This window comes from Prionailurus viverrinus, chromosome A1 (assembly GCF_022837055.1).
Source record: "Prionailurus viverrinus isolate Anna chromosome A1, UM_Priviv_1.0, whole genome shotgun sequence".
NCBI lineage: Eukaryota > Metazoa > Chordata > Mammalia > Carnivora > Felidae > Prionailurus > Prionailurus viverrinus.
The window spans coordinates 206,962,376-206,983,671 of record NC_062561.1 but is presented as its reverse complement, the minus strand read 5'-3'; the positions used below and the strand labels follow the sequence as shown (position 1 = coordinate 206,983,671).

The 21,296-nt window shown below is 38.1% G+C and overlaps 1 protein-coding gene across 1 annotated transcript in view; it reads right to left on the bottom strand.

Annotated features, from left to right (window-relative positions):
• The window catches only part of OXCT1 (3-oxoacid CoA-transferase 1), a 137,988-nt gene that overhangs the window by 15,036 nt on the left and 101,656 nt on the right, over positions 1-21,296 (bottom strand). Inside the window, exons 14-15 of the mRNA XM_047860143.1 lie at positions 11,201-11,290; positions 1,449-1,529 (exon numbers count right to left, since the gene is read on the bottom strand). Of these exons, the coding sequence (XP_047716099.1) occupies positions 1,449-1,529; positions 11,201-11,290 (171 nt within the window). The remainder of the gene's footprint in view (positions 1-1,448; positions 1,530-11,200; positions 11,291-21,296) is intronic.

Here is a 21,296-nt window from a genome sequence, read left to right as displayed (position 1 = left end):
TTGGTGGAATTATCCTTAGAAGGTCTACCACTTCATTAAAGAAAACAGGATTGAGGACTGCTTTGTCGTTATTTTCAAAGTAATAGAATCTTTTCAGTAAGTCCTGTCACCACAATTTTGTAGGGGTTCAAGAAGCGGTAAGACTCAGGGAATGAATGGTGAAATAAAATATTCTGTAGTTTTATCCAATTTCTATTCTCTACAAGTCATCTTTATGGAACTCCACATAAACAGTCCTAGGGGAAGGCAACATTTACAACACAATGCTCTTTAAAATGTGGGGGCCCCCAGGTGGCTCAGTTGGTTAAACATCTGACTCTTGATTTCGGCTCAGGTCATGATCTTACGGTTCATGAGACTGAGCCCTGCGTCAGGCTCTGCACTGACAGCGTGGAGCCTGCTTGGGATCCTCTCTCTCCCCACATCTCTCTCTGCCCCTCCCCCGCTTATGCATTTGCTCTCTTTCTCTCTCTCCAAATAAATAAACATTTTAAAAAATGTTTAAAAAGTAAAATGTGGATCTGTCAAGTACTATGAACCTCTGAACCTACTTCAAAGGGCTGCGTTAGGGTGCTTCTTACCACACTTCAGTGAGAGACAGCAAACCAGACTAATGCCAAGATGCTGTCCCTGTGGCTCTTGCAAAAAGAACAGCATCCAAACAAACCAACCCTGATACAGATAATTTTGTTTTTTGGTTTCATCAAGACACTGAATCAAGAAAACGGCACCCTCCTAGCTCACTTAGGAGAATTATGTCATTCCAACATTCTAGGTTCAAGTCTGGGTCAGAAAGATGACTGTAGACAACTGCCAGTGAGGCTTCTCTCAGATGTGAGCAGCTTTCAGTCACATCATTACCAACATTTTCCATCTAAGAAGAAAAAAATCTAGAAGAGCAGTAAAACGCCTCATGTGTTCTGAAGTTCTTTTTATAAAAGAGCTGAAAGCATGCAAGAACCACAGAATAGATTTCTTGGCTCACTGTGGGCCTTTGAACCCAAATGATGAAAACCCCAATTTTGACAGAGTTTCCTAAAATGAAATCAAACAATTTGTACTTGTGAGTGGGAAAGCAAAGAAAGGTAGGAATGATTAATATATTCTTAACTTTATATACATCATCCATCTTAGACATGTTAATAGTCCAAGTAAAAGGATGAATAAAACTTCTCTTTGATTATATATACTGTCAAAGTTACTAAGGACAGTAGTGCAATTGTGTATATGCTGCATGGTATACACACCAGAGAGGTGCATGTCAAGGATTCTACATATAGAAACATTAAATTGACAAATTTTCCTATTCAGTCTACCCACGGATTAACTTAATCCTATGACTACCAACATACCCTTTTAGAGGGTGATGAAAAAAAATCTAAGAATTCTTATAAATAAGAAAAAAAAGTGCTGGCTGACATTAGAGGAAATGAAAAGAGGCACTGTACCTTTTCAGTAATGATGCGGTTGACGCACTGCTTTCCAGTCAGTGGCAATGTACATTTCTCCATGATTTTATGTGTATTTCCCTGTTTTAAAAAGAAGGAACATCAAAAGAGTAGTTAGGGACCAATTCTTACTTAGAAGTGGAATAATGATAGGACACACAGGAACTATCAGAGAAAGCATCTCCTAAGTACAGGCTGTTTCAAAATCTTTGCACAGTCACGCTTTTGCTTTCTTTCTGGGGATAGCTTCTGTTCCTAACATAATTTAGGGAGAATACCAAATGGATAGCAAAAGCCAGAAATGATTTAGTTGGGAAACACCTTGTCATAAATTTAAACTCTCAAGTCTCAGTCCTTATATATAACATAAGAGAAATTTTACTTCTAGTATCCTGCTTCCTTTTCCTTTTCAGGGAATGGTCTCCTCGACAAACACGAACTATTATTCACCAAGGATAAGAAGCATGTACGAGATGCGAATGTGTAATACCTTTCTTAAAATTAATTTTGTTAGAAAAGTAAAACATACATGAAAACACCAATGCCTAGCCTCCTTTACTTACTTTTGGACCTGCTCTCAACAGGAATCAATTTTTTCTAGCATTTTCTTTTGTATCTATACATTTTCCTATTACCCCTTCTTTTTTACAAACTGGGTTCCATGCTATTTGTTTCTTGATTAATTGATTTTAGACACTATGTACTAACTTCTTATTGTGGTACATGAAGACTTAACTCTCTTATAAAACCCTGTCCTCCGTTGTCATCTGCACTTCTTCATTAGAGCTAGGCTGCAAACTGTAGTTAACTCAATGGTTAGAATTTACACCATTCTGCCTCAATGACCATGTAAAACTGTTCATCGCTGAGCCAGGCAGTATAGTATACCATGGTTTTATTTACTTTCTCATACCGCTGTTTGCTGTTCCTGGAGTTTGTCTGAGCCTCAGTTTGCTCATAAGTAAAATGTATGAGCTGTCCTAAATCTGTATTTTTCCTTTTAACTACTGTACCCTTTCTTCAAACATAAAATAAAAAGGGAGTAAGAATAGATAGAAAGCAGAGTATTTATACAAAGAAAAAAAACCCACGAATTCAGAGAGATGTATGAACCCCTATGTTTACTGTAGCCTTATTTACAAGATATGGAAGCAACCTAAATGTTCATCAATAGATGAATGGATAAGGAAGATGTGGGCACACACACACACACAGGAATATTGTGCAGCCATAAAAATAATGAGATCATGCCATTTGAGACAACACAGATGGACCTAGAGAGTATTATGCTAAGTGAAATAAGTCAGACTGAGAAAGACAAACAGCATATTTTACTCATTTTACTCATAAGTGGAATACAAAAAACAAACAAACCTGAATAAACAAACAGAAAACAGAACGAGACCTATAAATACAGAGAGAACTGATGATTGCCAGAGGGGAGGGGGTGGTGTGCTGGGCAAGGCTGGTGAAACAGAGAGGGAGATAGATGCTTCCAGTTATGGAATGAGTAAGTCGTGGGAATAAGAGACACGGCACAAGGAATATCGTCAATGATATTGTAACAGTGATGTATTGGGTCAGATAGCAGCTACGCCTCTGGGGATCACAGCATCATGTACAAATCTGCTGAATCGCTATGCTAAACACCTGAAACTAATATAACACTGTGTGTCAACTATACTCAAAAAAAGAATGGAAAGCAGGTTTTCACCCATTATACCCCTTCCTCCAGCCTACATCCCAATGTAGACATGGCCTCTGGGCACCTGTACGGAAACACAATTGAAACATTAGCTCTGATGATCTGATTATAATTATCATTAAGCTCCTTTCTAAGTATCAAGCAACAGGAGCCTAATTTAGTATTTCCCTTGAGGATGAAAGCTACTTCATCATATTCTAGATCTTCTACTAAAAAATGGAAAAATGCTTCTACTGATTCTTTTTGGGGCCTAAAGCCACCATACATGGTGGCTCAGTTGGTTAAGCATCCAACTCTTGATTTCAGCTTGGGTTGTGATCTCACAGTCATGACATGGAGCCCTGCTTAAGATTCTCTGTCTCCCTCTGCCTTTCTCCCTGGCTCATGCTCTTACCAAAAATAAACAAACAAACAAATGAATAAATAAATAAATAAATAAATAAATAAATAAATAAATAAAATTAAAACACCACACATGATGTCATAATCATCTTTCGACATCTTACTGTTTTACCACTAAAATAAGCACCTGCTATCTGGCTTATATCTCTCTCCAATTTCTGTCAGATCTACTGTACAGTCATAGGCAAGGAATTTCAGATAACTAGGTTTAATTAAAAAGATTTTGTTCCTCGCAATAAACTTTCAACTCTCCAATGCACCAGTAATTAAAAGGCTTTAGTGTACTTCACCCAGTGCATGGCACAAAAAGTATTATTTTTTGAATAAATGAATGGGAGGAAAATGAAAGGTCTACTGGAAATCCCAGATGGATTTCAAAAAAAGACAAACCCTACTATTTTAATTTAATCAAAATGAGTGCCAAATACATATAAAATGGATACACATTACGCCTTTAATAACAAGTTATATGCTTCTGGATCTTACTGTATAAGAAAATTTATAATTGTAGAAATAAAACCTCATTTTCACTTCATTTTTAATGCTCTACTTTCCTTCCCAGTTTCAAAGGAAGTTTGCACGTGTCACAGAAGCTTAATTAAGGAGCTGAAATTAATGATGAATATTCAAGCTTGTACAATTGTCAGGTCTCCTTACATTGAATATAACTCAAATAAGGCATGTCACAGTGAATTCCAGGCCTGCCTGGGTACAAAGGGAGCAATCTGTGGGCCTCTGAAGAACATTTTTTGCAGGGAGCTCTTACTTTGTTCTCATTATTTGAGCAAGATCCACATCTGGTGTGAGCAAAACTACTTGGATTTTAATGAACAACGAACTCCATTTTAGGAGGAATCAGGAATTTCAACTGACAGGACTAACAGAGACCTTTCATGGACTATCTGCTATATAAACAGGATAGCGTATGGTTAAGAGTGTGGGCTGGAGCCAAAGGGCCTGAGGGTAAAGTCTGGCTCTGCTCCTCCCGGGCTGTGCAAAGTTCCTGGGCCTGGGCTTCCCCAGCAGCCCTCCCCCCATGGGGCTACCACAACGGTTCAATGAGATCCAAGTGTCCAGCACTTTGCAAGCGCTCAATAAATGTTAGCTACCATTTGTTTACACAAAACCTATTTGACAATTCCACAGTCTACCAGGAATTCTTTAGCTCTTATGTCCCTATAAGAAGTTAGACATGTGATTATGCAGAAAATGGCCTAAACCCAATTGCTGAGACCCACAAAACTAATGAAACCACAAGACGTTTTTGGGGACACACCATACGGCTGGCCTAGGAAACTGGCACCGGGTGTATTCTTGCAGTGAGAACAATGTAGCTAGATGACTCCATTCACATTTAGCTCTAGCACATAACACAGATAAAGGAAAAAGAGAAAATGAGAGGCAAGAGATTAAAGAATGTCACAATTTCAGTATTCAACAATAGGTTAGCTATGAAGCCAACATATAACTAACTCCCACTTCAGGGCTCTATTCTAACCATGCCTGGCTGAGCCTTCCAATGTGGCATGGCGGCTGCATAGATTAACGATTCACAAAGGAGGAACAATTGCTGAGTTTTCAGCATTTAAAATTAAATCCTAAAAAAGAGAGGCAGTGTAGTGTGTGTGGCAGCAAAGAACACTGTACGAAGAGTCTAAAGAGCCATTTTTTTTCATCTTATTATCTGCCATTTAATGGTCATTTGATGCCTTCAATTCTTTGTGCTGTAGTTTTCTGTATGGTTGCCTTGTCTTCCTCACCTGGTCACCGTAGGAATCACACAAAATGTTCTGAAAGTGTCATAAACTAGGAGAGGTAGAATCTACACACAAATATTTAGGGTCCGTGAGATCTGCTTCATCCTTACCATTCTGCTTCTTTCTTTCTTCCCCAAGAAGAAATGCCAGAAAAGGCAGAGGAACAGATACCAAGTACAGCATTAAAAATGCTTTGACTAGTCCCGAGGGCTCCTGATTTCACTCGGTCCTTATTTGTGAACTTCATCAAAACCTTGATGAATCGCTAAATCTCTTCCTCTACCTGCCTCTCCACTTTTTCTCTTCCCCCCCCTTGATCACTTACAGGCCTCATGGCAACACCGAGGAATTTACCTTTTTCTTTTTAAATGACTTAGGGCCATAGTACTTTGTATTACTTGCTTCGTGGTGATCTCTCTTTAATTCTTTTGATATTTGTGTAAAATCCTGGACCTAAATTCTTCAGTAACGAGTCTGGTTAAGTGATAATAAATCCCCCTGGTTATCACTACAGTAAGCTTCATGTTATCACAATAAACTTAATCCCAAATAACAAGCTCTCTGTTTCACAACATGATGATTTTTGCATTTGATGTCAGCATTTATTCACCTGAGGCAACAGAGCATGCATGTAATAAGATTGTGCTTTACATAAAACGCTATTGCTCATCTTTTCTGTTAAGTGCTTATTTTAAATGTGGCTGCAACATATTTCTTCTTTTAGGAAACTTCTTTGGGGAAAGCCCTAATGACCAAGTACAAAAGAAAGCAAATTCTAGAAGTTGGTTGTTCCTTAAAGGACCAAGTCTTTAAGCCTTCATTCATGCTACCCAAAATACACACCACCACACAAGCACCATATTCAAATGGCAACACTCTCCCTGTTCTTCAGGACTTGCTGTCTGAATATTATAATTCTAACTGAAGGAACTCCAACAGAGCTAGAGCTGTAAAATACCATGTGACTGAGTATCTAAGGACCACTACAGGCTGCTTTCTAGTCCCAAGATATGTACTTACACATTCCCAACATCGGTGAGCTCACTAGGAGAAGCACAGCGAGCAGAAGTATGTGAAGGGACTTACAAGACTTTGGGGAGATAAATAAAGGCATGATCAAAGGGAGAAGCAAGACATCTCAAGACTGCAGAATGAAACACACACATTTATAAGTCAGGAGAGAAGCAGAGTGAATTATGCCTGCTCCCTCTTAAAGCTTCAGGGCTTCCAGTAACTTGCTGAAAAGATGGGCTACGTAGGCTGAACTTTGTAAGAGAATATTCAGTACTTTGGAAGCACAATGAAACCTATGACAGATCTCTCTTTGGGCTTTTGCCAAAACATCATAAAAGCCTGAATGTCACTGCCACTTGCCTTTTCTTCTTCCCACTGGTCTCAATTCTTAAACCAGGTGAAAAAGCTTCTATACACACACACACACACACACACACACACACACACACACACACACACCCCACACACCACAAATACAAACTATTCAGGAATGCTGTATCACAAAACACATGACTGTCCAATCACCATTATGACTGGTGAGGTACACAGAACAGAAAAATGGGACTGGCTAATGAAAGACAATCAAGGTATGAAGGGTAAAAGGTCAAGATGATATTACTCACACTGAATTCATAATCATGGGATATTTTGGCCTTTACACAGCACCTATTTGCTAGGGATTCCAACAATCCACAAAGGACTCGAACAGAAAGACTCAGCTAGCTCTGAGAACAGTTGCTATTACAAATGGTGTTTCTATGTGGATGTAATAACTGTTTGTGGCTACAGGCACATTCTCAAGGGGAAGACTAACCAAATGAGATGATACGCATAGCATGGCATTTTTTCTGAAAACAGCCTTCAGGGCTTTGAGATCTTAGAATACAAGGCCATTTTTCTGAAATGTAATATAAAAATCTTTATCATGGCCTTTTATTTTCTCTCCAAAGACTGCATCCTATGATCTCCAGCCTAAGGATGGCACAGCCCAGGTATGAACAGGAATGATTTTCTCTTTCCATTCATGAATTGTTGTGGTACCTCAGAAAGCTTCTCTGTGAGTCAGTTTTCCTTTGAAGAGCCACGGACAAAGTCTCAGAATTTAAACTTATTAGCTTAATTAAATTCTATAAGACATTTTAAAGAGCTTTAGTTGGACTGTGTTCTGCTTTTTTTCCCCCCATTATAACATTTTTTTTTGGCAGGCATTTCTATCATTAATGAAGAAATAAAAAGGCAAAACCATGTAAGCATTTCTATTTTTTTAAGGTAAATATTTTTTCTAAACAGATCCTAGCCACAAAAGTCTCATTAGCAAGTTATAAAATATTGACAAGCTTTTATAAATGAAAAAATATTACACCAGCTGAAACTGTGTTAATTATAAATTATCCCAACAAAGAAATACTTTATTTACCTTGGGATACTTTTCAATGCTGTTGAAAAGTATTCTAAGAATGTTTCCCAGGGAAGAATTTTTTGTTTAAAAAAATCTTTCACATTTGTTGGCTTTTGGTAACACATTTGGTATAAAATAAATAGGACTAAGAAATCTCATTTACTTTTTATAATTCCTCCCCACAAAAAATAAAGACAATGTAAAACTACATTCAAGATTTCTATATGATACCTTTGCTATCAGATATAGATTAGACGTTATCGAAAGATATTCACAAAGATTTATTCCCAATGTCATAACAATGATGGTTCCCTTTATCCCTTCAGAATCCAGACCTCCTACTGTAATAAAAATAAAATCTAAACCTCTTTTAGAAATAGAGCTTTCGTTTATGTTCTCTAAAATAGGTACCCAAGCTTTGCTTGTTTCCAATAAATGACAACTATGACCGAATTTCCCTGCTTTTGTGCTTTGAAAGTTTTACCCTTAGGAAATATATCCAGTACACAATATTGAGAACAAAGTACTTTCTTTTATGTTGTTAGCGGTGATGGTACCTGCCAGACAAAAAAGGTTATTAAAAAAAAAAAAAACCCAAAAAAACAAAAACGGAGGCCCAAAGGCAGAATACATGGGTTCTTGGCTTGCTTTTGCTCCAAATTTTCAACTTGACTTCTATCAGAATATTTAACCTCTAGGAAATTGTTTGTTTTTCTTTGCAAGGGAAACAATGAGACCTACCTCACAAGAGTATCATAATGATAAAATGTGGAGGCAGTAATCTTGCAACTGCTTTGAAAAACTTAAAGGTGCTCTACGTGTTCAAAGTATTATTATTTGAAGAATTAATAAATTCAACAAGTATTTATTGAGTCCTAATGGGCATCAGACATGATTCTCTTCACCTGTTATAATTGATGGAGTCCCTGCCCTCATGGAACTTACATTCCAATGAAAAGGGGGATGAAGGTCAGGAGAGGGGGGACTTCTGTTTTATAGAACAGTCAGGGAAATGCTTCTGTGATATTGAGCAGAGATGTGCGTGAACTGAGGGAGCAAGCCATGCAGGTATCAGTGGAAGAGCATTCCAGGCATAAAGAATAACAAGTATTCTGCTTTGACTCACCAAAGCAAGGAGAGCCTTAGGGAAGATTTAAAAAGGGAGAGTGATCCTTGTGCAACCTGAAGCTTTCAGAAAAGGGCTGGTTTTAAATCCTGGTGCGGAGATGGCTCTGGTGAGGATGCGGTGCGGTGTGGTGTGATGAACACATGAACTGAGTGAGACTCCGAACTCTATAATACACCTGGACAAGTTTCTTAACCTGCCCACATCCCAGTCTTACTGAAAAGGGTCCCTGAGAAGCTAGCGACATGAAGTATGTACAATGCCAAGCACAGGGCCTTGTAGCTAATAAGGACTCATACTGCTACTGCTTTCCTTCATTTTCTTGCCATTCTTAGAGGGCAGAAGAAGGCCACGTCAAGAGATGAAGAGAAGCCTAAGAACAAAGGTAGTCAGACACCAAGAAAACTTTGCCTAGAAAGAAGAAAACAGGAAAAATGTCTGCTTCTATAAAAAGCTTTAGTTAGGAATTTCTAATGAAAAGTTTAAAGGATGATTTCTTTTCCTCTTTCAGAAATTTTGGCTGAGACAAAAGACTTGGGAAAAACAAAAAGAGAGAGAAAAAGAGTTTGTTAAATACAGGCCTAACACTTTGAAAACAAATGCATGAAAAAAATCTAAAATGAGTCGGACTTCAGCATCTGTGCACCAACATTAAAGTAATAACAAAAGGGAAGTCAGAAATGTCTATTTATCCAAATAGACATTATGTTCCAGAAAAGATGTGGATTTGATTTGCATGCTTGGCATCCTTTTGCCTCTGAAACGAAGTATTTTGGATGCTTTCACAAGGCATCTCTCAGAAGTCACCTGTGTGGGTTTCATTTCTATTGTTCCGTATTTACGCTCTACTGCCTAGTTTCCACTGTTTACAAACCAATTTAGGATATTTTCATATTTATTACACTTTTCACAACAGAACAATTTCATGGCACACTTCACTCTGTAACAGAACTCCCTCATGGGAAGCAAGCTCCGTGCTCTCCCAAGATGCTGATGCTGCATCTCTAAATTAAAACAGGGCAGATGAACTAACACTTCCATTCAAATTAACAGGTCTCAAGGTGAGAACAGGTAGATTTTGTTTTAAACCTAAGAATCAGGGCCCCTTGGGTGGCTTTGTCAGTTAAACATCTAACTCTTGATTTCAGCTCAGGTCATGATCTCATGGTTCGTGAGTTCCAAGTCCTGCGCTGGGCTCCATGCAAACAGTGCAGACCACTTGGGATTCTCTCTCTCCCTCTATCTCTTCTGCCCCTCTCCTGCTCACTCACATGCTCTCCCTCTCTAAGTAAATAAATAAACATTAAAAAAAAAAACCCTAAGAATTATTTGATAATGAAGGGAGTACCACCCAGGATCAATTTTGCAAATCATCAGAAACCCACGGACTCAGCTTAGGAAAGCAATTAAGCTCAGTTAGTTTAAAGACACTGAGCTGGGAACAAGGAACAAAGTTGTACTGATTGCTCTATAGTTAGAACACTAGGCTTTGGAATCATAGATACCCAGTTCTAATCTCAGTGCCACTAGTTTAGTGACCTCAGGCAAGTTACTTAACCTCTCTGAAGCTGTTTTTGAAACCATAAGAAAATACCTGGATTAAGTTCATTAAGCTTATACATGCAAATACACAGAGAGGGCTTAATATACTGCCGGAATACAGGAAGCTCGATAAATGGTAGTTATCATTATTGTAGGATGATGATATATCATCATCATCACCACGACCACCACCACCAAATGTAAGCTCCACGAGGTCAATGATCTTTGAGTAGTTTTGGTCATTGCCAAATTATAGAAGTACCTAACATTATAATCAGCACTCAGCAAATATTCAATGATACATCAAAATAAAGGTATCATACTTTACAGAATAAGGATACTCTTTATCACCAAGTCCACCACTTTCTAACCCTTCCCAAAATGGCATCTCACAGCTTTGGTAAGAGACCACACCATGCATTTTAAAATAACTGTTGTTAAAAGGCCACATTCTGTTGTATTTTTCATTTTGCAAGCACAGAGCAACCATTATAATCATCTTTAAACCTAAATCAAAACATCTGCCCTGACATATTTTCACTGAGTTTGAAGACTTTATGGCTTTAACTTTTATTGTGTAAGCAAAGTAAATAAAGAACACCCCCCTGTTTGTTTCACTCAAAGTTAAAGAACTGTCTAGCTGAATGACAATAAGTAACTACTTTTATTTGCAGCCTTTCTCTCTAAAATATAAATGCTATCAATTTGAATGATCCTGAGAAAACAATAAAAAAAACATGATTGCATGACCTGGAGTATGTACAGGATCTTGGCATACTGTGAATTTCCAAAAGCAGCACACATTACCTTTGCAGAATGCTCCATGGTGACCACCACTTTGGTCTTAGCACTGGACACGAGATCCATAGCCCCTCCCATTCCTTTCACCATCTTCCCCTACAAAACAGAAGTGGGAAATGAGATGTAATTCTCTTTCAATCCTTTAGTATGTGGCAGAATAAAATTAACTGGTAAGAATAAGTCACTGGAATAAATGAGCGAGAAAACCTCATTGATCTTTACTGCTTAGTACTAGAAGCTTTACAATATTAAAATTCTGTTACTGTATCATTCTGTGATTGAAAGATAACTTCCGGACAAATATTATGATGTCAGTTTTATTACATTGTGGCTAACATTATTTTGTTGATGATATATTAGCAATAAGACAATCAGTGGATGAGAAAAATATTAAGAACCTTTTCAGAATTCTGGCACTTTATTATGATTATAGTAATAGCAGACTGAAATCCACATACCCCTGACATCCACTTTCTTTTTAAACACAAAATCAGCACCACTGAGTCTTCAATTACAAACACTTTCTAAAGCACTCTCTTGGATTTCCTGCAGATTAAAATGCCATTACGTAGTAGGTTAAGACACTCTTGGTGTTTCCCTAGTAATGATTAATATGAAAAGGTGGGTCTGTCTTTCTAAACTTGGCATTTATCTCACTCTTAGAAAAATAAGCCAAACAAAACAAAAAATATATTGCTGTCAAGCAAAAACAAAACAGAAGCAGAGTTCAGGGCCTCTCGCCGTTCCCATTCTATTTTTGTTCACCTGTCCATCTCCTCATTCATTAAACATTTACCAGCCACCTTCTGCACGCCATACACTCTGAATATTTCCCACTGTCTGTTCTGTCTCCTGGTTACAGAGTTTGGGAAAAAGCAGGTGTTTCCAGAGATGATGAAATAAATTCCTCCTCAAGTACATGGAAGAGAAATGTCATCTAACATCAAAACCTCCTTAAAATTTTATTTTTAATCCGAGTCCTCTTGCTGATTTGACGGTAAACTCTTAGCTCCTTCCCCAAAATTTCATAGCTACAAGGAGATTAGGCAATGTACTCATACCTGGCTTTAAAACATAGAGGGCTCAAATCCTCTGATATCAAGAACATTTTAGAGGTCAGTGCAACACTGCATGAACATGAATTCGATGTGCATTATGTAAAGGAAAGGATCAAGTGGTCAGGATGTCTTCGTGATTTGGAGCCTGCCACTAAATGAGATGGGTAGCAGCTGGCAATGGCTGGAGGGTGGCAGCGGGGAGCGGAGATGGAGAGCAGGAAAGACGCAGAAGGTACAAAGTCAGTCCGTCTTCAGACATGTAAGTTTGAAGTGAAACAATATCTATGTGGAAATGTGTAATATTATACTTCAGTGAGCCATGCCATCATCCTTAGTTAGCTGCAGTTTTAATAAATTAGGTATATTATTTTCATAATATTTCTGTAGAGAACACCAATACCTTATGGGATGAAATATGAGTAACATTTCTGTAGAGAAATATATTTTCTCTATTATTATGGGATGAAGTATGAGTAATTTGGAGACAGAAGCAATGAATGTCTATCATTAACTCCAACACTAAGGAAGCTTGAGATTTTTAGAGCATCAAAAGACACTAAAGCAAGTCCATTACAGAATGTATTAATCTGTTGTGATAAGAACATCCAGCAAGTCTCAGCTTCCAGATAGTGTCCTTAGGAAGACTGTAAGGGTATAAGTGTTGGTAGAACGAAGAAGGCAAAGAAAACCAGAAGCTAGCTTTTAACAAGCTAGCATGTTAAAAACTTCTTGAATTAAAAAAAAAAAAAAAAAAAGAAAAGAATCCTTGAATTAGAATATACCAGAGGCAAAATTTCTCACCTGTGGCACAATGATTATAGGTAAAAGCTTATGCCAGTCTGTTACAAAAAGCTTGTCCAATTCAGGTGAATCTAATTTAGACATTTTTAATCATTGTCAATTATTTAAGAAATATTTATAGAGCACCTACTGAGTACAAAACACTGTGCTGGCAGGGATATAAAGAGCTATAGAACATGGTAGAAGAACCGTCTCTTTGTCTTAAAAAGAACATTTCTTGGGATCTCATCAATATAAAAAGCTTCTGCTGTCCAACTTCGGGTCAGGTCATGATCTCACGGTTTGTGAGTTCGAGCCCTGCATCAGGCTCTGTGCTGACAGCTCAGAGCCTGGAGCCTGCTTTGGATTCTGTGTCTCCCTCTCTCTCTCTGCCCCTCCCCACTCACGCTCTGTCTCTCAAAAATAAATAAATGTTAAAAAAAAAATAAAAAAAAAAAGATAAAAAACTTCTGCCCAGTAAAGGAAACAATCAGCAAAACTAAAAAGCCACCAACAGAATGGGAGAAGATATTTGCAAATGACATCAGATAAAGGGTTAGTATCCAAAATCTATAAAGAACTTATCAAATAATCCAGTGAAGAAATGGGCAAAAGACATGAATAGACGCTTCTCCAAAGAAGACATCCAGATGGCGAACAGACACATGAAAAAATGCTCAACATCATTCACCATCAGGAAATACAAAGCAAAACCACAATGAGATACCATCTCACACCTGTCAGAATGGCTAAAATTAAAAATTCAGGCAACAACAACAGATGTTGGTGAGGATGTAGAGAAAGAGGATCTCTTCTGCATTGCTCATGGGAATGCAAACTGCTGCAGCCACTCTGGAAAACAGTATGGAGGTTGCTCAAAAAGTTAAAAATAGAACTACCCTATGACCCAGCAATGGCACTACTAGGTATTTATTCAAGGGATACAGGTGTGCTGTTTTGAAGGGACACATGCACCCTAATGTTTATAGCAGTGCTATCGACAATAGCCAAAGTATGGAAAGGGCCCAAATGTCCATCAACAGATGAATGGATAAAGAAGACATGGCGTATGTATGTGTGTGTGTACACACACACACAAACACACACACACACACACACACACACACACACACACACACACACACACAATGGAGTATTACTCGGCAATCAAAAAGAATGAAATCTTGCCATTTGCAACAAGGATGGAACTAGAGGGTATTTATGCTAAGCGAAATTAGTCAGAGAAACACAAATATCATATGACTTCACTCATGAGTGGAGTTTAAGATACAAACAGATGAACATAAGAGAAGGGAAGCAAAAATAATATAAAAACAAGGAGGAGGACAAAACATAAGAGACTCTTAAATATAGACAACAAACTGAGGGTTAATGGAGGGGTTGTGGGTGAGGGAATGGGCTAAATGGGTAAGGAGAATTAAGGAGGGCACTTGTTGGGGGGCGCCGCCTGGGTGGCTCAGTCGGTTGAGCGTCCAACTTCAGCTCAGGTCATGATCTCACGGTTTGTGAGTTCAAGCCCTGCATGAGGCTCTGTGCTGACAGCTCAGAGCCTGGAGCCTGCTTCAGATTCTGTGTCTCCTCCTTTCTCTGCCCCTCCCATGCTCATGCTCTATCTCTCTCTGTGTCTCTCAATAATAAATAAACATTAAGAAAAAAAAATTTTTTTTTAAAAAGGAGGGCACTTGTTGGGATGAGCACTGGGTGTTATACATAGGGGATGAATCATTGGAATCTACTCCTGAAATCGTTACTGTACTATATGGTAACTAACTTGGATGTAAATTTAAAAAAATTAATAAATGGGTGTGGGTGAAGGGGGAACGGAAGGAAGGTGGTCAAAAGGGCAAACTTCCAATTATAAGATAAATAAGTACTACAGATGTAAGGTACACATGATGACTATAACTAATACTGCTGTATGATATATAGGAAAGTTAAGAGTGTAAATCCTGAGTGTTCTTATCACAACGTTTTTTTTTCCTTTTCTCCTTTCTTTATTGTGTCTATAAATGATGGATGTTAGTCTGAAAGTACTGTGGTACTCATTTCACAATATATGTACATCAAATCATTGTGCTATATGCCTTATACAGTGATGTATGTCAACTATTTCTCAATAAAACTGGAAAAAAAGAAACTTAAAAAAGAAACAGTCTTGTGGACTCAATGTAAAGGAGTAGCCTTTATCACTCAATGAGATTCTGATGTTTTATCTTCAAAGCAGCACATGCTACAAATTTCAAAGCACTATTTTGATACTGAAATATCTGTTTCCAAGAGTGAAGAATACACCAGATTTGGCGCAGAATACCTAAGATCTATTCTATTAACCCGCTGTACAACATTGGCAAATTCTCTTGAATTGTCTCTGAATCCATTATCTATAAACCAAGACTAAGAATATCCATCCACCCACCAATCATAAAGCTGTTATGAGGAGTGCATGAGACAATGCATGGAAAATTATGGAGTAAATAAAATTTACAAATTCATTGACTTATCTTGTCATCTAGTCTATTCGGTTTACTGAGTGTCTAGTATGAGCCTGGCACTGTTCTGGGTACCAGAGTTAGAGATTATCATAACAGGCCTTTTTTCCTCATAAATTTCATCATCTGAGGGAGGAAGAGCATTGGGAGTAATTATGGGGACTTGGACCAAACTTCCTTCCTCTACAAGAAGGAGTACCACGGTTCCCTCATCCCCAAGAACCTAGTGCTAATCTCCTCTTCCCTGCATCCTTGCTATCTAATATATAACTGTATCACAGTGAATTTCAACCTTGTTTTCATTATAGGTGCTTGGGTGAGTGAGGAGCGAATGAGTTAAACTAACATGGGCATGTTCAGGTCCTAGCAGAGCACTCGAGGATACAAATGCTAACTGTGCCTGGCTGGGGAAGCAGAGGCGGGAAGAGGCAGGCAGCTCAGGGGGATTTCACAGAAGAGATGTTTCACAACAGCAGTCTTACCAGATGGCAAAAAGAACAGCAGCATCGCCTAATAGAAAGCATTTCTAGCAAGTTAACAGGTAAACCTTCAAATATTTGGCTTTCCTATTTTTTAAAGTTAAGTTCATTGTATTGGAAAAAGAAAATAACATATTTCCTTCCATTTCAACTCCCAGATGATTTCTGAGACAGAGTCAATTACTAAATGAAAACAATTCGTTCTGTCTATACCGGCAGAAAGAAACAGGGTTATATGAGACATGCTCTCCAATGCAAGTGGGAAATTCATCACCGTCCTTCAACCTACCTTAGCAGCCACTCTTTTGGGACTCAATTACTTGCGTTTCCTGGTTCTGTACTGCAGGGAGGGGTGTCCATGTGCCTGAGCTCTAGACAGTGGAAGGAGGGAGATGATATCTATGGTTTCCAGCCTCTGGCCCGTAAACACTTCTCACATGAAAGCCCTCATGCCCTTTTGCCTTCTGGAATCTGGATACTGGCATCCAAGGCGACCTTGGAAGATGCTAAGCTTCCTTCAGGGCCCTTCAATGACCGCGTGCAGCAAAGCCCACTTACCCAGAAACATGCTGCACCGTTCAATATAAGTGAAAAATAAATGCATAGGGTGCTAAGCCACTGAATTTGGGAGCCCTATTTGTTACAGCAGCTCGTGTGACTAATATAATGATGTGGTGACCAAATGAATTCTATAGAGGGGATAGAACTGAGTATAGAATTAGAACTGTTTCACAGCATGGAGGTTCCTCAAAAAATTAAAAATAGAACTACCCTATGACCCAGAAATAGCACTACTGGGAATTTATCTGAAGGATACAGGAGTGCTGATGAATAGGGGTACATGTACCCCCAATGTTTATAGCAGGGCTCTCAACAATAGCCAAATCATGGAAAGAGCCTAAATGTCCCTCAACTGATGAATGGATAAAGATGTGGTTTATACCACAATGAGATACCACCTTATACCTGTCAGAATGGCTAACATTAACAACTTAGGCAATAACAGATGTTGGTGAGGATGTGGAGAAAGAGGATCTCTTTTGCACTGCTAGTGGGAATGCAAGCTGGTGCAGCCACTCTGGAAAACAGTATGCAGGTTCCTCAAAAAGTTAAAAATAGAACTACCCTATGACCCAGTAATTGCATTACTAGGTATTTATGCAAGGGTACGCTAGGTATTTATGCAAGGAGCACATGCACCCCAATGTTTATTAGCAGCACTATCAACAATAGCCAAAGTATGGAAAGAGCCCAAATGTCCATCGATGGATGAATGGATAAAGATGATGTGATATATATATATACATACATACATACATATATATATATACATACATATATATATACATATATATATATGTATGTATGTATACACACACATACACACACACACACACACAATGGAGTATTACTTGGCAATCAAAAAGAATGAAATCTTGCCATTTGCAACTATGTGGATGGAACTAGAGGGTATTATGCTAAGCGAAATTAGTCAGAGAAAGACAAATATCATATGACTTCACACATATGAGGACTTAAAGATACAGAACAGATGAACATAAGGGAAGGGAAGCAAAAATAATATAAAAACCAGGCGGGGAACAAAACATAAGAGGCTCTTAAATATGGAGAACATACAGAGGGTTACTGGAGGGGTTGTGGGAGGAGGGATGGGCTAAATGGGTAAGGCGTACTAAGGAATCTACTCCTGAAATTATTGTTGCACTATATGGTAACTAATTTGGATGTAAATTTAAAAAATTAAAAAAAATTTTTTTTAAAAGAATAAAAAAAAAGATGTGGTTTATATATACAAAGGAATACTACTTGGCAATGAGAAAGAATGAAATCCTGCCATTTGCAACAACATGGATGGAACTGGAGGGTATTATGCTAAGTGAAATAAGTCAGTCAAAGAAAAGACAGATACCATGTTTTTACTCATATGTGCAACTTGAGAAACTTAACAGAAGGCCATGGGGAAGGGAAGGGGAAAAAATAGTTTCAAACAGAGAAGGAGGCAAACCATAAGAGACTCTTACATACAGAGATCAGACTGAGAGTTGATGGGGGCAGAGGAAAGGAGGAAAGGGGCGATGGGCACTGAGGAGGGCACTTGTTGGGATGAGCGCTGGGTGTTGTATGTAAGCGATGAATCATGGGAATCGACCTCCAAAACCAAGAGCACACTGTATACACTATATGTTAGCCAACTTGACTAATATAATTTAATAAATTATATTTTTTTTAAAAAAGAGCTAACTGATTCAGCTACACAACAGAGGAGGGAGCAGGCCTTTGAGGGGGACGTTTTACCACTGCTCCTTGAAGGAGGGGACTAGGCAAGATACTGAAATTTACTTCTGTATCCAAATGTCCAACACAAGCTTGCCATTTTACAGAGATGAGATACAGACCTCACTGCCATCTCTAGCTCCCTCCCCCAAATCCGACATCCTATTCGACATACAAAACAAGAAGCTGCTAAGCAGTGAAGTTATGAAGCTAAAAATGTACCTTTAAATAAATCACAAGAGGGAAAGTGATTCTCCGAGAAAAATAGGCCTATGCTGAAGAAGAGACTCTGGGCATGATTGAAGCACGGGGCCAGGGTGACACAAAGTACGGCTTTCTTAAAAATCTCATCAGCAAACATACATTTCTTGAATGGTGCAACTTTAGTTCTGAAATGTATTCTGGCTATCATAATGGAGAGATGATTGCTGGATACTCATTTCATGGCCAACTCATCTTTGTGCAGTTGAAGACTGGCTCCGGTATCAAGTATGCGAAGAACACAGCAGTATGATGACTTAGAAATGCTGCATGCTATATTATGACACACTTACAGAACTTTTCTGAAAAGACACTAGCTCAAGTATTATCCTCAATTCATGAATATTTGCTCAAAATCTATTACAAACTGGGTACCAAAATAGGAATTAGGAATAGAAGAAGAATGAATATGGTTATCTACCTTTTTTCTAGAAAATAGATTTAAACTGAAAGCAATATTTTAAATATATTTTACTTACTTTAATCCTATTCCCTAATATGAGAATTTGAAAGAAAGTAAAAGAAATGTTAATAATATAACATTAAAAAATAAACCTCAATGCAACAAAGTACAAATATTAAATTGCACTCCCAAAAATACAGTAATTCAAGTTCTACATGTGACATTTGGTGATGTTTTAAGGTTTTTACAAAAAGGTAAAACGAATACAGTGAACAGTTGTGTGAAATGCTGTTTAAAACACAATATAAAACATACTGAAAATGATTCTTGCTACCTTTACCATTAGCGTGTGTGTGTGTGTGTGTATATATACACATATATACGTAGTAATGGCTGATTTGCAGATTTGTTGCCTATATTCTGTTCTTAAGTGAGAAACCAATGTACAATATACAGAAACAATTTTTAAAACCTCTTAAATTAATGCTATGTGCCTCACTGGAAAATGTTAATTGACTGGAAGAAAAGGGAAAGATAACTGTAGAGTGATTTATTAATAAAACTAGGGCTTGCTGCTCAATATTAAACACCAGAACATTAAGTACGCACCTCAATCCAAATGTAAGCCTCTTTATTTCTGTCTCACTTCCCCATTATTAAAAAAAAAATGTTCTAAGAAAGAAAAGGACTTCTAAAAATGCTCCTTGCTAAAGAGTATAGGAGTGAGGGAAAATAAATATAATATCAGTATTTGTTTAAACATAAAGGAGAGGTTATAACTCGGTTTTAGAGAAAATAAAAAATACATAATTTGTCTTAGTTTTGCCTACTTATAACAAAGTTACAGTAGTAATATTTCTCTTTTCTGTACTATACTTTGTATTCAAAACCAAGAAAAATGTGATTTTCCTTTCAAGGATTAACTGTATTTCCCAGGGTGGAGTGGTCATGTAAACCAGCTAATATGGAGCTAGAAATATAATTACAGTCTCTATTGCCAGGTAAAGTAACAAAATTGCTCCTAACAAATATCAGTTATCAATCATTGTATGGGCTAAAAAGAAGAGCATGTCAAAAAGCAGCACTTGGACAAACTCAAAACTTCATTTTAGTAAGCTCTCTTATTCCTGTTCTCTCGGGGACTTTGCTTCATCAACTACCCCCTTGCTCTGATTTTTCCATCCCCAGCCCTTCTCTAGCTCCTCTCTGTTGATACCTCAATGCACTAAAATCTGGTTTCTGCCTTGACTATGCCTTTGAAATGAGAATTACTCAATCAGGTCTCTAACATTTAACCATCTGATGCCTTATGGGTTTACTTTACTATATTCTTGGACCTGTCGACTACATTTTACACTATTTTTCACCAACTTCTTGAAATGCTCTACTCATGGGTTTCCATGATACAATATTTCCCTGGTCCTCCTACTTCAGGGTTTGTCAAGCTCCTTTTTAGCATCCTTTTTCCCATCCCAGCTTTGTGTGTTGGCCAACTTAAAAGCTCTCTCCTTGGCCTACTGCGCTTGTCATTTTCTCTGAGAGTGACTTCATCTGCTCTTATGATATAAACTGCCCCAATTTCTGATGACTCCTAAAGCTCAAATTTTCAGCTCAAATCCTTCCTCTGAGTCTCAGACTTCAATATCCAAAAGTTTCCCAGTTATCATGTGGCACAATCTGTCAACTGATCCCCCAAATAATTTCCTCTTGTTCCTGGGCTCAGTTAGGCTACTTTTTCCAGCCTTCCTTGAGGTTAGGGTTGGTCATGTGAATAGGTTCTGGCCAACAGAAAGTGGGTGAAAGTGACAAATAATAATTCCAGAGTCGGACTATAAATGCTTGCAAGAATTTGGGTGCCTGGGTGGCTCAGCTGGTTAAGTGTTTGACTTTGGCTCAGTCATGATCTCACTGGGCTCTAGGCTGTAAGCACACAACACTCTTCAGATCCTTTCTCTCTCTTTCTCTTTCTCTCTCTCTCTCAAAACTTCCAAAAACTATGGTCCATGTTCTTCCCCTTTCTGCAAACTATCTGTTGAAAATAGTAGAGCCACAGATGGAAGGAATGTCAGTCCCCAAATTACTGCATAGAAGAGAGCTTCTTGCCAATCAGAGATACTAATCTTGATTCTGTTAGTAAGAAACAAAAACTTCTTTATGTTAATTATTACATACCTCAGCTCAGTATGGTCCATGTTAAATTAAGTATTTTTATCAAAGCAAATCTTATTTACCTACTAAGTCCTGATCTCAGTTACTGGCCAACCATCCACATCAAGGTCCAACCAGAAACTTCCTTATCTCTTGCCTGTCCTTCGT